The following is a 16,895-nucleotide window of genomic DNA, read 5'->3' as shown; positions in this document are numbered from 1 at the left end:
CAATTGGATTACTAACACGTTAATCTAACTATTCAAATACAAACTACGTATTAACCCCTTACAATAGTCGGCCAACCACGCCCACAGATCATAGTAAGCTTATAAGAAATCAATAAGCAACTCATTAACAAATTTTTGTCAATGTTTACCACATAATCATAATTTCACTGCAAGCTGTCTTCCTGAGTAACAGTCACTAAATCATTTATAACTGGAGCTACGAAACTCCAAATCAAGTGCCGTTAATTTTCCCTGAAAATAGACTCATATATCTTCTATCCATAAAATTTTCAGAATTTTTGGTATGGCCAATCAATACCAGATTTTTCTTAAAGTTTCCCATGTTTCACTGTTTGACTAATCTGACCACTCTTCATTACAAATCAAATTTCTCATTGTACAGAATTCAAAATATGTTCTCGTTTATTTCATTTGAAACTAGACTCATTAAGCTTTAATTACATAATTTATTCAACTTCTAATTCATCTCCCACAATTTATGGTGATTTTTCAAAGTCACGTTACTACTGCTGTCTCAAGCAGATTTATTACCAAATCACTCTTTCATACACCTATCTTGCATGCATGTTATTTAAACATGTATATCACCAATCAATCATCACATATCTATGATTTTTACTTAAGCATAATCTCCATTTCATCATTTTAAAGCACAACATGTTAGCCGATTTTTCCCTTTAGCATCTAAGGCACATGCATGATCATTTGTTTGGCTCAACTTCACCTATCTTCCATTTTTCATCAAAAGAACATGAAACAACAACCATTTCCTTCATTTTAATTCATGACCAAATGCTCACAACACACCCAAAAACTAAAATATGCTTCAAGAGTTAAGGTAGAATTAAGAAGAACTCATGAACATCAAGATAGAAGCAAAGTACCAAGAACTTACCTTCAATTTTTCCCCCTCCTAGTGACCGAATATTCAAGGGTTTCCTCCCCTATTTGCTCTCTCTCAAATTCGGCTATGAAGAACAAAGAATGAACAAAAACCTTCCTTTACTTCCTTTTGTTATTCTTATCACTCAACATTTTATGACACATAAATGATATACTAATATTTGTGCCATACTCATGCCATAATTCCAATAAAAATATGCCCATAATGCTTACCATGCCCATCATCCATTAACTATTAAAATGCTAAAATGCATACATTATCAACTATCCATCACCTTGGCCGGCCACTACATTAAAAGTGGGGAATTTGATATGCAAATCCTCCTATTTTGCACTACTATTTATTTGGCCACTACAAATTAGCCTATAGCATTTTTAAACATTTTCACATAGGTCCTATTTCATAATTTCACTCACTTTTTCTTATGGAACAAAAATTAACTAAAATTACCGGGTTCTATCTCAAGCTTGGGCCTTCTAAAGGCCCACTAACATAATTAAACTTATGTCAATATTCACAGAATTCGCGAAAATTGGAGCGTTACATAAACTCAAACTCAAATAACTCGATTATATTTTAAAAGAAACTCTAGTTTCTTTAAAAACAAATATTCGATAAAGGTTCTGCCAAATATTAAACTTCTGATTTTAAATCAAATTAAATTTTACTGGATTGCACATTTGATTTTTAATTTTTAACCAACCCTAGTTTGGACTTAAAAGACTTGAAGAGAGTCGTGGTCATGGTGAGTGGTGGCCAGCTAAGCAAAAGTATGGGCCCCACGTAAAGGCTGTCGGACGCCAAAATATCATCAATTCCCATTAGTTAAATGCTATTTTTGTATGTATATATTATTATATTATCTTCTCTCCCACTTTGAAAAAAATCCTGCGCTCACTGGGTCTCTCTGTATTGTCTTCTCCATAACATTCGTCTCTCAGATCCTTTCCTCTTAGATCATCAAATCCATTCCTTTTTTTCACCAAAACATGAGGGAAATCATAAGCATTCATATAGGTCAAGCTGGTATTCAAGTCGGTAACTCATGTTGGGAGCTTTACTGCCTTGAACATGAAATCCAACCCGATGGAATGATGCCCAGGTTTTTATCTTCAAAACCCAATTTTTTTAAGCAAAAGGATGCTAACTTTATGTTCTTTCATGACAGATTCTGAAGGGATAACAGTTGGTTTTCAATGTGTTTGTGATTTTGTTGCAGTGACACCTCTGTAGGTGTAGCAAATGATGCTTTCAACACTTTCTTTAGTGAAACTGGTTCAGGGAAACATGTTCCTAGAGCTGTGTTTGTGGATCTGGAACCTACTGTGATCGATGAAGTTAGGACTGGGACTTACCGACAACTTTTCCACCCTGAACAGCTTATTTCTGGCAAAGAAGATGCTGCCAATAACTTTGCCAGAGGCCATTATACAAGTACACTATAAACATCATCTGTGGTTCTTCTTTTTGTTGGGTTACTTACAAAGATTGATGCTTGTCTTTTTTTGCAGTTGGGAAGGAAATTGTGGATCTTTGCCTTGACCGTGTTAGGAAGTTAGCTGATAACTGCACTGGTTTACAAGGGTTTCTTGTGTTCAATGCTGTTGGTGGTGGAACTGGTTCTGGTCTGGGATCTTTGTTGTTAGAACGCTTGTCGGTGGATTATGGTAAAAAGTCAAAGCTTGGTTTCACCATCTACCCTTCACCACAGGTAACCATTTTAGCTTAAAAGCCTGCGGTAATATGCATTTGAGTTTGCTAGAACTAGGCTTCATGTTTGGCCTTTGAAACCTTTTTGTGGTATGCAATTTTCATTTTGGTTTTGTCTCTGTTAATCTCACAGGTCTCAACAGCTGTTGTGGAGCCTTACAACAGTGTTCTGTCTACTCATTCCCTTCTTGAGCACACTGATGTGGCTGTGCTCTTGGATAATGAAGCAATTTATGACATATGCCGTCGTTCCCTTGATATTGAGAGGCCAACTTACACTAACTTGAACCGTTTGATATCTCAAATCATATCATCCTTGACAACTTCTTTAAGGTTTGATGGAGCTATCAATGTGGATGTTACTGAGTTCCAAACCAATTTGGTTCCATACCCCCGTATCCATTTCATGCTCTCTTCATATGCACCTGTCATCTCAGCTGAGAAAGCATACCATGAACAATTGTCGGTTCCCGAGATCACAAATGCTGTGTTTGAGCCTTCAAGCATGATGGCAAAATGTGACCCTAGGCATGGGAAGTACATGGCATGTTGCTTGATGTATCGAGGAGATGTCGTCCCCAAGGATGTTAATGCTGCTGTTGCTACCATCAAAACAAAGAGGACCGTGCAGTTCGTTGACTGGTAAGAGAATTTCATATGGAAGGATGGAAAACTCTGCTTCATTAGTTCACTAGCTAGGAAATTGCCCTTGCCATCATTATCATATGGGATTGGTTTATATAATAGTATATACCTAAGTATCTCATGCAGGAATATAGTAGCCCAATGTATTTTAAGGATGTCATTGTGTCTCCAATATATTCATGCCTTCTCTGAAAAGTTTTTTTTCGATTGGATGTGTAGGTGCCCTACTGGCTTCAAATGTGGTATTAACTATCAGCCTCCAACTGTTGTACCTGGAGGAGATCTCGCTAAGGTGCAGCGAGCTGTTTGCATGATAAGCAACAACACAGCAGTGGCTGAGGTGTTTGCACGCATTGACCACAAGTTCGATCTCATGTACTCAAAGAGAGCTTTCGTGCATTGGTATGTTGGTGAGGGCATGGAAGAAGGAGAGTTCTCTGAAGCTCGTGAGGATCTGGCTGCTCTCGAAAAAGATTATGAAGAAGTCGGAGCCGAAGGTGTAGAGGACGAAGAGGATGCCGAAGACTATTGATGTTCGTATGCTGAAATATTTACTTTTGAATATCAGCTCTGTGTGTAAGGGTATTCCTATCTTTTGCTCTTGTGTAGCACTGTCTTCCTGTGTGCTGTATGATTGTTAAATTGTGCCCATCATTTGCCTAAGGGCTTTTTATGCTATCAATGAAGTAATATTTATAGTTGTGTTTGTCATTTTTTGTTATAAATGTGTCTTCTATTTATGAAAGGTGTTCCATAAACAACATTTATGGTTGCTGTAAGATTGTCAAATTGTACCCATAATCTGTCTAGACCCTTTTTATGCCATCAATGAAGTGATATTCAGATCTGTGTTGCACACCCTTTTTTTGTTATAAATGTTTTCCTTCTTAATTATGAAAGGTGTAGTTTATAGGAGCAAAAAATGGCCAAATCATTTTTACTTTATTTCATTCTATTAAGAGTTAGAGTTAAAATATATTTTGTTTTCACTCAAAAAATGGACAACTTAGTCGAAATTAATCTCTGGATGGAAGTTGAAAAGTAATTTTTTTTTAAACTAACATGATTGATAGAATAATTAAATAATGACAAGTGATATATCATGTGTACATTTGTTTATGTACAAGGATTAGTTTTTTGACAATAAAAATGAATAAAATTTTAATAGCAGGATTGGTTTATTTTTTAATTTAATGTATAGTGATTAATTTATCAATTTTTTTAATAAATGGAGTAAAACACAATCTGACATAGCTTTTATTATATTTTTACCTATTTTATTTAGAGTACTCATTTTTAACATAAGTGTTTGATCAATATTCGAACATAAATAAAGGGATATCATCTAATAGGACTTCACCATGGAACTTGTTAGAATCAGAATTGAGTATAACATGGAACTTGTTAGAAGAAAGAGTAGGAGCAAAAAACCCGGAACTTGTTAGAAGAAAGAGCAAAAATGGTGTGAGGAACATAACTGAAACAGCAATAGTTTTCATTTCAGACATTGAAAATTGTTGTTTCTAAACACTAGGAACAGAAACAGCCTCTAGTTTCATAGTTAGAAAGAGAGAAATCAACTTTGACAGAATAAGTGACAAAGTGTAGGAAGATCCCAAATAGCATCATTCGGATCAAATGCTGCACTTTGAAGGTACTCATTAACCCCATTCATTGCATATAAAGTAGCTGATACCTGTCTTTCTACTTTCAAGCGTTCAAATTCCATGAGCTCTTGATCAATCCCTTGAGGCAAAACACCAACTTCTTGTGGCAACTCCAGTCCTTGGCTTAAAGGAATCTGATCAAACCCTGTTGGAATCATCCAGGATTGCCCCAACTGTGACGGATCCGGTCCAAGCTCCCCTACAAAACCGCTCAACTCCGGCCTGTACGCACCATCAAACACCAACGAATTACACATAAAACTATGGGTACCAGCATTACTGATACTACTATTAATACTGTCGTTACTGCCAACAATAGTACTTGCTTTAATGGTGATTTTGTTGGAGTTGGTAGTACTATTACTATTATTATTCTTCCCTTGCCTCAAGCTCTTCTTATGATTAAGTAAGTTCCTAATCTTCAAAGAGAGATGAGAATCAGTAGGAACATGAGTTGCAAAATTGGTTCTTGTATTAGAACCTCTAAGAAGACAAGCAGCTTCATCATAAGCTCTAGCAGCTTCTTCAGCTGTTTCAAAAGTACCAAGCCACATCCTTATCTTTTGTGTAGTGTCTTTGATCTCAGCAACCCATTTCCCTGATGGTCTTTGCCTTACACCAACAAACTTGTTTCTCCTCTCCTTGAACTTGCCTTTTTGTTGGGTTTGAACTTGGTGTTCCATTGGAAAGAAGAAAAGGTTGTTGGGAGGGGGGGGTGAAAGAAAAGAGGTGAGGGGGTTGGGTTTTTATATAGGGGAATATTGAAAGTTTGTGGGAAGGGTGTCTTGACATTGTTGGAAGCATGTTGGGCATAATCTGTTGTATAGTTAGTGACTGATATCTCAAAGGGTTTTGAGTTGACCAAATGATAAGGAGGGATTGGTGAAGGCAGGCAGGCATGACACTTGGAGAAAGTAGGCTCCCACTAAAAAGAGAATGGGAGCGTTGAAAAAGGATCCAAATGGAAGAAACAACAAAATAGAGGGGGAATATCAAGCAGGTTGGATTATAATGGAATCTCTTTTATAAATAAAAGCAAAGCATTTTCAAAGTTCGCTTCAATTTTTGAGATTATAAGTTTAATTTCACCTTTAAAATGTTCTCCATTCAACAATGATTTATCTCAAGTAGCTTGACAATGCCCTGGGTTTACTTCCATCTTCTTTCGTTAGATTAAAATTAAAATAATTGAATGACGGGTAACATTAATTTACTATTTAGGACAGTAAATCTAATACAACAATTACGTAATCGTAGACAACTTTTCAGTATGGTTTAATCCTTAGTAGCCTTTATAAATATGATGTCCAAAGAAACCTATTTTTATAAAAACAAAAAAGTTGGAAATTTTAAACAAAGAATCTTGGGATTTAAATTTTATTTGCTATATGAAATTTGTGATAATCATCTTTCAATACTAAAGGTAGACATAAAAGCAAAGTAAACAACCAGTTCGTACACACCACATTCCTTAAAAAAGTATACTAAAATGACCAAATTAGAATATAAAAATAATTCAAGGACTAATTGATGAGAATTGACCAAAAAGAAAATGCAAATATAAACATATTAGAAAACCGACAACACATAATATTATTGTTCTTTTTTATGATCCAAATTGCAAGCATAATGAAAGAATTACAATCCAAATTCTCTGTAAAATTTGAAACGAAGAGACACACATGAGACCAAAACTGCTACAAGAACATCGACTTCTCAAACCTAAATGCACTTTTTTAACACAAAAAATATGCTCACCAACCACACGAATCACCACTCTCGCTTCTTGTTCCATAAATAGATACTTTCATGATATACACATTCTATAAAATTTATATATCTGGGGAGGAAAGTTCATTTCAATCACCGAGGGAGTAAAAAGAACATGATGCAAAAACAAAGGGAACCTTCTCCGTGAAAAGAATTTGGTATATAAAATAAATATATGCATATTGATGCACAAGACGGATGAGTATTGAGCCAATATTAACTAGGAGGAGAGGATGGATTGTAAAGCAAGCTGTTGTTGCGGCTGCAAAGATGATAAAGTTGAAGCCAATGCTGCTGGTGGTAAAGTCTGTTGAAGTTGCCTCAGTAGATTCACCATCCTACTTGCGGTTTGTTCTGTGGCTAAATCCTTACCACATAAAACCTACACAACAGCAGTAGATTTCATCAAATGCACCATAAAAACCAAACCGCATAAACAGAACAGATAGCCACAATTCTTATTTGAATTGTTTGTTCAGAACAAGCAATTCAAATAAGAATTAACCTTTATGTTAAGAAGAGTTTGATAAGGTAAGTTGAAATTTTACCTCAGCAAAAACTGAAACAATCTTAGGAAGGAAATTATGGTTGGGACCCAAAACTTCATTGTCGGACCTGAACACATATTAGAGACATTGTTAATAATGGGCATTAACAAAATATTGAAGCCAAAAAAAAAACCTGAAATGAGACAAGGTTAGCTAAAAAAAAGCTGATCTAACCTCTCAACCATTGAACAAAGTTGTTCATGAACAACTTTGGCTTCAATCAGATCACCTTTTATTGGCAGGCAGTTTAACCATGCAGGAACAACCTACCAAACACAAAAGGTTGTGCGCAAGGCAAAGCAAACATTAAGAAAACAAAAATAAAACATCAAATAAGCTTTTAAGACATAAGCAACCAGTATTACTTATGTGAAAAATGCAATGCAGATCAAAAGAAGTGTATACAGAACTGACTCTATCTGAAGTTGTAAAATATCTCTGTGTATTAATACATAGAGAAGATCCACAAGCAACACTCCCCAGCAATATAAAATGATCCACAATAAAGCATTATATCTAATGTAACATAAGATATGGATGCCCTAGGAATATACCAATTCAGGGTAATGTCTATTAGAAAAGCATATATTTATCTGAGAGGAAGGAGAGTTGTTTAGTGACTATATCAAACTGCATCATCATGCACCAGTGGTACTAGAATGTTTCAATTGTTTAAACTTTCTATGAAGATGTTCATCTTGTTCAAATATTTACATCTCTTAGAAAACAGCACTAAATCCAAACTGATAAGAGTTAAAATTTACTGGTATGACCATTTTTACAACATAGAAAAGAAAAATGTTTGTTAGGATTATTGAAAACCTTGGAAAAACCATCGAGAAGGCCATCAACTTACCTTTTAGAGACAATGGTTCTTAATTTGATGCTCAGCTATGTATACACAAAACTATATTATACGTAACACTGTGCATCCATGAACATGTCAAAAAACGCTTTAATTTACTTTTGCAGCCACTAACAAAAAATGAAGAGGGGAGAAAAAATGTGCTCTTCAATTCCACCAAGGCTCTCCTCTACCCTAAGAGTTGATTAGAATATTAAAATGTGCAATAGTTTCAAGCACAAACATAGAGAACAGTATGGCCCATTGTACATAAGACATGGCACTGGCTTTAACAGGTAGATACATTTGGGGACTTCAAACAACAGCTCAGAAATGTGCTTTTTTTTAATGCAAACCACAGATTTTTCCTTTCATATCAAAAGGGAAAAATAACTTGGAAAGATGATTTTATGGCCTGCCATACCTGAGTTGCATCAATACTGTCTCGGTGGAACAGACATATTTTTCCCAAAGCAGAAACAGCATTATCATATGCCATAACATTTTCAGGTTGCGAAGCATTAGGATGTCGAATTACAGCATTTAACCTTGATAAAGCCTCTGGAAAAAGACACAAATATGTTATTCTATACAAGAAATAACCACGTTATAGACCATAAAGCAAAGTTTACCTCCAACAAGTGGCTTAAATACAGGTCCACCAAATTCTGCACAAACACCAAGCCCATATACTGCAGCCTGGAACATAAAATCATAATATTTAATTCAATCTCAAGTCTCAACAATCCATAGCACTTTGGTTGCCAGAACTAAGAAAATACATACCTGTCGCACATCTGGGTTCTCATCATTGCAAGCCTCCAATATGAAAGGAAGATATGTGTCATAATATCTGTTCAACCAAATTACAGCAATAAGCAATTGCATCAAATGATTCTTCTATGATAATAACAAGTATAAGAAAATTAGGCAGCTTACTTTAAAGCTGCCTCACGACACTGTTCGGCAACATCATCAAAAATACATATTGCAATTCTTCTTTCTTCAGGTGTCTTATCTTTGCCCTGTATTATACAACATACAAAGATAGAGAAATATATGAGCATACTTCAGGAAAGAACTTTTTTACTCTGGACGTTCCTCAAGAACTGATTTTGGAAACAAGAGACAACTTTCTTGGAACTCACCCACATAGGAGTAAGATAAGAAGATAGCTCATCAAAGAAAGGCAGGAAAGAGGCTTTAAATGTTTTGATCAAAGTTCCCAAGATTTCACCCACCTGGAAGCAGAAAAGGATGCTTTAATGGATCCGAAAAGGATAATAACAGATAAATAAATATTAGCTTGTCATTTTTGTGCTTTATATCATGGCTTTTATTTTCGTACTTGGTCAAAAACTTCTTCCTCTTGTTCATTTTCCTCTTTAATCAACTCTCCCTCCTCAGCATCAAAGTCTTCAGCTTTGGCTCTTTCAGCTCTCTCACTTTTTCTGCTAGCACTAGCTGTGATTACTTGCTTTATCTCATCCACAATAGACCTAACTTGACTTTCATCTAGCAGAGGACCAGAGATCTGAAAGAGAAAAATTGTTCTCAGACATTGGGGCTAAACACTTAGTAGTTAGTACAAAAAAAGTTCTCAGACATTGGGCATGAAGACTTAGTACTTCATATATTATAAACAATCTCTTATCAAAGGTACTGATACATGTGAACCAAAATGAATGAAAGAAAAAGGCCAGGAATGGAGCTCTGAAATGTTTTCTCAAATACTTAAGTCACATATATTGACTAAAGGAGAGAGAAACAAGAGCTCGTAGACAGCCAGGAAATATTAGTTTTAACAGACACGACAGGTTTAATTGAGGAATCAGTTCAACTTATTAGCGAATGTTAAAATACCATATTAAGTTCAAGTAACCATCCTTGTTTTTATTTATTTAAATAAATTCTAACCATCTCTTGCTCAATAAAATTCATTCAAAAGCAGAATAATTTCAAACAGAAAACAGTGAAAAAAAGAGACACTTCATAATTAACTTCATTTAATAACAGCACAAACCTGTACACATTCATTCAATGCATCTAACATGCTTGCACATATTTCCGTATCAGGTTCCTGCAAGAATGTGGTAATTTAAGTTTTCATCTATGACAAACAACATATCAATAATGCAAGTTTCGATACATGAATACTCCTAAGAACAAACAACAATAACCTTATGCAATGCCTCCACTAGAGCCGGAATAACGTAATCAGACAATTGCTTTACATAGGTCTCATTACGCCCTTGAGCCATTCCCTTCTCCACAGCTAATTTTGCAGAACGCAATAACTCTGGCATAGCTACAAACAAAATAAAAGAAATGGCCAAGACAATTAATAGAAGCCTAACAAACTTGAAAAGGAAAACATTTTAAGTAAAAGAGAAACAGTATATCATAACCATTCTACCTGAAACAGCAGCTTTTCTAACTTCTTCGTGGAAATAAAATTTAAGAAGAGGAACTAGAGTCGGGGCAACCTGTACCATATGTCCACCATTTTGCTAGTATCACATTGCTAGAAAGTCGAGAATAATAACCCAATACATTGAATTGAAACACACCTGATCAATCCAAGGAAAAAATCCTTCCTTCAACTCATCAGCATAGCAACAAAGCATGTTACATGCTGTTGCCTTTTCCTCCAGGACGCTAGTCTTGATCCCAATTCTTTTATCCCCGAGGGTAATGGTTTCCATACTGAACATACAATACCAGACATACCTTACTATAACACAAAACATATTACAAAATAACATTCTATTTCTCTAAGCCAACACAGTCCCGCCAGAAGTCTGTGTGTCAATGTGGTGTTTGCAGACATGAGCATGAGCAGGAATTTCTTAGATCATCTTTGTATGTATTTTTGTGTAGCATAGAGAGAAGTAGAAAAGAGAAGGGGGAGGAGAGGAGATTGAGCCTTGGCCTATACAAATGATGGAAGGATAAACAAGATACAGATGAATGTATCAACATTCAAGTTACTTATTGGCGTAATTCTAAAATAGTAACAAATTGTACCAAATAATACTGCTCAGAATGAAATTGCTATAAGCCAGCCAACCATCCATGGATGAACACAGCTAAGGCTAGGATTCTTTACGTGTACATGCAGTGTCTGTGCACATGCAAGCATGGGTGTGTGTTTCTAAGATTGTTTATGTTTTTGAATGAAAATATAGAGAAGTAGAAGACATGAGAAAAGAGTTTTTTACTACAAATGAGGATAAAAAAAATATACATGCATGTATTGACATTTATGTCGTTACTGGCAAATTTATTTAAAACAGTAACAAAGTATAACCTTTCATCATCAGAGTCCTCGATATCATTATCTGAATCTGCAGATGTAATAGTCACATCTGGCTTCAGTTGAGCAGACTGGAGAAGGGGAGGCATGACAACACTCATGTAAGGGAGGAAGTCTTGTCCCAAACACTTGCAAAGTCTGGCCCATGCCTGTAATAAGGTCATATAATCATAAGCAAGGACAAATAAAATGTGAAAGATATTGTCTAAGCAGTTCCTGTGCTATGGGCATACTTGCAGCATGTAACTTGTTGTCGGGTCATCTGTTTCCATTTGGGATCCTTGCAATGACATTAGCACTTCCATAACCTTGCAATAAGGAAGAAGGATACAATAAAAGGTAAGCTTATATTTGATGAAAGAACAAAACAAGATGTAAACACTTGGTGGAAATATCAATATAATTAATAAATTTTACAGTATAATGAAATTAAACAGTAATGAGATGAAAGAAAAAGAAAAATATATGCTACAAATTACAAAAGTCACAGGGGGAAGGCAGATACTTGCTCCAAATTGCACCATTACACTCCCTAACTAATGGTATCACTAAACTCAAATATCTTAACCATCCATGACTTCTGAGATATAAGAAAATAACTAGAAGAGGAAAAGAAAACAATTTGACACAGGAATGGCGCTTTTACACTTGTACCAACCTGCTTAGCATCATCTCTGAACTTCTCCTTTCCAACAGCCATTCCAACAAGACTAATACACTCCATGGATTTGGCACGAAGCATACGATTAGATTTGTCAGTTGCATTCACCAAGATAGCTTTCAGGTAAGGCATAACCGCATCATAGTATTTTTGGAAGTGCTCCTGCAAACCCCCATACTGTCAAACTGAGTCATCTAGAAAAATATATATAAATTCATGATTAATATAGCTTTCTTTAGGGCAAAATCTATACCTGAGATGAGTCAGCAACTGATGCCAATGCAGTCAAGGCCCCTTCTTGCACCATTTGTTTCCCATTCTGCATGTTATATCTTATGTTAAAAACCCAAAAAACAAACAAAAAACTCCTTTAATAAAATTGATTCATCATTCTTGATGTGATATTTATAACTCCAACTGTCATAACTCATACCTGTAAAAGTACAAGCAATTTGCTAACAATTCCATCTAAGTAAGGTGTTAAAATTTCTGGAGTGCAATTCTCACTGAAGTTGAGCACAGCTGAAGCAGCATGGGCCTGTTAAGACAATTATATATAGCAAAATCAACTGTTATACAAAATAAACAGAAAAATCTTGAACATGCAAATACCTAACCAGCATGAAATAAGGTAGGGAAAAAACTCTTTACAACATAATAAGACTGTTAAACGTTCATACAAAAAGGAGCACAAGCTAGCTACTTCAGTTTCCTCAATAAAAGGTAACTAAGCATCATTCATCAACTCAATATCCACATGAACACATAAACAAGGATTCCCACCCCCCCCCCGCCACAAGAAAATTCATAAAATAATCAGGAAATCATGATGCAGCATCCACTCTCCAATCAATTAATTCCCTTCACAATCCATTCTCAGGCTCTTGCAAATGCATCCACCATTTTAGAAATTAATCTGTATAAATGCTAGCAAAAATAGAAGTTCCCTTTTGTCTTTCAAGAAGAAGCAAGATAGAGAATTGTACAACGAAATCTAACAACTTTGTGGCCATTATTTGATAACATAACATATCTTTTGACCATTTAGAAATTTGGCATAATGACCATAAATGGATTCTAAAGAGTGATGAAAATAATCTGCTAGTAACAAGTTGAAATGTTCCAAACTGGAAATTTAGCAAGTTTTTATTGATGACTAAAGTAAATTATATAAACAAATAAGGAGACATCCACTTAATTAAGCATTAACTAAAGCAAGCGATGCACCATAGAGACACCATGTGCATGCATTGACAACTTTAGAAGGAGGAAATTACAGAAACAAGCTGGATAAATGATGTTTATGGGTGGGGGGAGAGAGGTATCAATTATACCATGCAAACACAGAAAGAAAGGGAAAGATCAGGTAGACACATTATCTCTATGTAAAGGGCAGAGGAATAATAGTTAGCAACGGTTAAAAGCATAATCTATAGCCCTGAGGTAAATTTTATACATTTGTAACTAACCTGTACTCTAGGATTTTGGAAGTCATCCATAGCCGCTGCTAAGGCAGGCAATACTCTTTGGTGATATTGGTTCTGCAAATCAGGACCCAAGTCGGTAGACAATTGCCCGATTGCATTAATAGCTGCCCACCTCACACGGGGATGAGAATGGTTAAAGGAGTTCAAAACCATAGAAACCACTTGTTCCAGATTTTTAACCATAACCTGCAAGTACAGCAGCAAATTAAAATTCAACAAAAACAGGGAACATGTCCAAACTCTACACAATGTGATCTTTTTTTTATTTCCCTTTCAAAACATGAACTGAATCCTCAAGAAAAGTTATGGTTAAAACCACCAGAATCAAGAGATACTAAACAAATTATAGCTCATTGTTCAAGTAATAAATGGAAAATACATGCATTTACAGCCATAAGTAATAAATGGAAAATACATGCATTTACAGCCATAGTTGGAAGCAAATTTTATTGGTCCATTTCCGGTGTTGGACATAACAATAATGTCATTCGTAAATAACAGTGCTAGTGCTTAAAAGTGCTACATCTATACCTTGGAACAACCCTCGGCAATCTGTGCAAGGGCAATCAACGCAGCATGATGCTTTTGCCACTCAGGAGCAGCTAAATAAGTTGAAAATTGCTCAGATGCAACAGGAACAATAGTATTTCCACCTAAGGAAATTGCTAGACGATCCAAACATTCCTGTCCCACAGCGTAATTGCTAGTTTCTCCAGCATCCTCATCCTCAACTTCTGCAGTGTGCCACGCTGCGTCATCCTCAATATCAAGCAACAATCTCATCAATATTGCAAATAATCTACTAATAAACTGAGGCAGCTTCCTCATCATTCCGGGAGCCCGTTCCCTGGCCTCTGCCAAGGTAACTACAAATTCAATTGCCAAGTGACGAGTTCCTTCCTCAAGTGATTCTGCCTCCGCAATCTGCAGCATAGAACCCACCACATCAACAATCTGCCTCCTAAGAAACCGAGGCTCCATCTCTGCCAACTCAATCAACAACTCTAGCGCCTCCTGAGCCGTAGCCTCATTCCCGTTATTCAAAGCCTCCGTCAAGGTCTTCATCATTGCTGGTAAAAGATCCTGAAACCTATCCCGATCAGATGAGCTGGTCAAGCACTGAATAAAATTGATAACCGCATTCAAGGCCGCGATTTTGACATCCGCATTAGAATTTCCACTCAAACACTTCAAGAAAACAGTGTGCAGATCCTTTATGAAAGGAGTCAACACATCACCAATATACTGACTCAACTGCGCAAATATCAAAAAAGCAGACTCCTGTAATCTAGGGGAATCGGAAGAAACACATTGAAACATAAACGGCAACAGCTCTGGCCATCCGTTCTCCGGCAAAATACTAGAAGCAAGCTCCGAAACAGTATCGCATAACTTTTTAGACAAAGATTGAGCAGTTTCGACTTGGATTTGATTCAAGAGCACAGATTTGATAGAGGAATGAGTGGAAACGTTGAGACGAGGCCAGATATAGGAATCATCACGAGTCAACAGCTTACGAAGGAGAATAGCAGCCATGGCACGAGTATCCGGTTGAGCACAGACCTGAAGAAGGTGAGCAAGGCGGAGGCAGAGAGCATCAGGATCAGATTGCTTGCAAACATTGAATAAAGCCTCGGCGTGTGAACGTTGCTCGTTGGAAGATGACATCAAGTGAGAGATTAAGGTTTCGAATGGGACCGGGTCGGATCCTAAGATGACAGCGAGCTGAGATTGCTGGTCCATGGTGGCGACGGCGGCGGCGAAGAAGATGATCGATAACAGCGATGAAGATGAAGATGAAGATGAAGAAGAGGATGGTTAAATTGATTCCTCTCTCCCTTTTTATGCGTGTATTCTGCGTTTGCTTGGCTGCTGTGTGTGACAGAGAGAGAGGGGGGGTGGCTGAGAGGGTTTTAGGAGGAGTGTGGGAAAGAGAGAAATGAGGGATTTTAAGAGAGCGCGCCAATTAGGGTTGACAACAAAAATGAAAATAAAAATAAAACATTTAGTCCTTTATTTATTTTTGTTTTCTCTTTTTAGTCTTTAAATTTGTATTTTAATCAATTTACCTTAAAATGAATGAGACATTTAATATTTGTTAACTTTGCTAATATGGTATATCATGTTAATAACATTTCAGAATTTAATTAATTTTTTAAAATTTAGATTATTAAAAAACATTTTTTAATATTTTATAATTTTTAAAATAATTTTTAATTTTTAAAAATATTTTTATAATTTTTATGAAGTTCTAAATTTTAAAAAAATTTGTTAAATGCTAATGTGTTATTTACATGACAATCCACGTATATATAACATTAGGAAAATTAAAAAAAAGTTAACTTTTCATTTATTTTAGGATGATTTAATAAAAACACAAGTTTAAATATTTAAAGAAATAAAAAAATAAAGGGTTAAAATGATATTTTTAAAAAGTAGAGGATCAAATAAGTTATAATACCAAATAAAAATAAAAGAAGTTTGGAAGCTTAGCTTAGCTGGTATCCTTACGTGTCATCATGATTACAGTACAGTGTCCTTATTTGCTTCTATTTTTTATTCATCACACACTTTAATTCTTATAAAATACAATTAATGTCAAATATATAAATAAAAAAACTATGGTGTATAAAAAATTATTTTATAAAATATAGAATATTTGGTAATTTTTTAATTGAAACTCGATTAATAAGTAAAATTAACTTAATCCGACATTTAATATATTGTATAGATAAATTGCAAATAATATAAGCTTAATGCAAAATTTGGTATTTCAATTTAACATCTTTTTTTAATGTGATACCTATGTTTTTTTTGACCCAATGTGTTAATTTTTTTTAATGTTCAATTCGGTTTTTAGAGTTGATTACAAATCAACTCTAAAAACTGAATTAAGCCATGATTTATCGGATTGTGCTTAACAAATTAAATAAACTCATAATTAAAACTAAATTTATTCTATTAATAAATTCATGAAATATTTAAATCTAATAATATTAGTAATTAACTTTCATTAAATCCATCCTAGAGCTCAAATTAAACACTAAAAAGTTAAGATCATTATCTTTGGTACCAAAATTGAATAAAAAAATAACATAACTATTACATTAAAAAATATATCAAACTCAAGTATCAAATGACATATTAAACCAATAATATATCTATATTATCATTCATTTAAAAAAAATTAAAAAGCATACTTTTTACAAAATAAATTATATTATTATAAATATGTTTTTATATTTTTATATTTTTATATTTTTATCTAAACTTAATAAAAATCCAAAAAAAATTACTTAAACTTTATCATTTTACATAATTT

General features: G+C 34.9%; 3 protein-coding genes across 3 annotated transcripts; 1 reads left to right on the top strand and 2 right to left on the bottom strand.

The window, feature by feature from the left end:
• Nucleotides 1-1,756: 1,756 nt before the first annotated feature.
• LOC107944250 (tubulin alpha-5 chain) lies at nucleotides 1,757-3,991 on the top strand. Its single transcript, XM_016878068.2, has 5 exons — nucleotides 1,757-2,027; nucleotides 2,145-2,359; nucleotides 2,437-2,636; nucleotides 2,769-3,277; nucleotides 3,500-3,991. The coding sequence occupies exons 1-5, from the start codon at nucleotides 1,915-1,917 to the stop codon at nucleotides 3,810-3,812; spliced, it is 1,350 nt and encodes a 449-aa protein (XP_016733557.1). The 5' UTR covers nucleotides 1,757-1,914; the 3' UTR covers nucleotides 3,813-3,991.
• A 763-nt stretch (nucleotides 3,992-4,754) lies between these two features.
• Nucleotides 4,755-6,380, bottom strand: LOC107944249 (ethylene-responsive transcription factor ERN1). Its single transcript, XM_016878067.2, has one exon. The coding sequence runs from the start codon at nucleotides 5,628-5,630 to the stop codon at nucleotides 4,857-4,859; it is 774 nt and encodes a 257-aa protein (XP_016733556.1). The 5' UTR covers nucleotides 5,631-6,380; the 3' UTR covers nucleotides 4,755-4,856.
• Nucleotides 6,381-6,514: 134 nt separating this feature from the next.
• LOC107944248 (importin-5) lies at nucleotides 6,515-15,532 on the bottom strand. Its single transcript, XM_016878066.2, has 20 exons — nucleotides 14,105-15,532; nucleotides 13,556-13,759; nucleotides 12,520-12,624; nucleotides 12,340-12,405; nucleotides 12,084-12,248; nucleotides 11,659-11,733; nucleotides 11,420-11,574; nucleotides 10,680-10,815; nucleotides 10,526-10,595; nucleotides 10,290-10,417; nucleotides 10,133-10,189; nucleotides 9,458-9,643; nucleotides 9,258-9,350; nucleotides 9,049-9,134; nucleotides 8,896-8,962; nucleotides 8,742-8,808; nucleotides 8,534-8,670; nucleotides 7,440-7,531; nucleotides 7,266-7,332; nucleotides 6,515-7,099 (listed from the first exon to the last, which is right to left on the bottom strand). Exons 1-20 carry the CDS (start codon nucleotides 15,314-15,316, stop codon nucleotides 6,938-6,940), a joined length of 3,330 nt encoding a protein of 1,109 aa, XP_016733555.2. The 5' UTR covers nucleotides 15,317-15,532; the 3' UTR covers nucleotides 6,515-6,937.
• Nucleotides 15,533-16,895: the final 1,363 nt, after the last annotated feature.

This window comes from Gossypium hirsutum, chromosome A13, assembly GCF_007990345.1.
Source record: "Gossypium hirsutum isolate 1008001.06 chromosome A13, Gossypium_hirsutum_v2.1, whole genome shotgun sequence".
NCBI lineage: Eukaryota > Viridiplantae > Streptophyta > Magnoliopsida > Malvales > Malvaceae > Gossypium > Gossypium hirsutum.
Note: the sequence above shows the minus strand (reverse complement) of the source record. Positions and strands in the feature narration are given on the sequence as shown.

Coding starts and splice junctions, on each gene's coding strand:
- LOC107944249 (XM_016878067.2), bottom strand. CDS start 5,630: ATGGAACACCAAGTTCAAACCCAACAAAAAGGCAAGTTCAAGGAGAGG.
- LOC107944248 (XM_016878066.2), bottom strand. CDS start 15,316: ATGGACCAGCAATCTCAGCTCGCTGTCATCTTAGGATCCGACCCGGTC. Junction 10,816..11,419: donor GAGGACTCTGATGATGAAAG/GTTATACTTTGT, acceptor TTGTATGTTCAG/TATGGAAACCATTACCCTCG. Junction 9,351..9,457: donor AGGAAGAAGTTTTTGACCAA/GTACGAAAATAA, acceptor TTCTGCTTCCAG/GTGGGTGAAATCTTGGGAAC.
- LOC107944250 (XM_016878068.2), top strand. CDS start 1,915: ATGAGGGAAATCATAAGCATTCATATAGGTCAAGCTGGTATTCAAGTC. Junction 2,637..2,768: donor CCATCTACCCTTCACCACAG/GTAACCATTTTA, acceptor TTAATCTCACAG/GTCTCAACAGCTGTTGTGGA. Junction 3,278..3,499: donor ACCGTGCAGTTCGTTGACTG/GTAAGAGAATTT, acceptor TTGGATGTGTAG/GTGCCCTACTGGCTTCAAAT.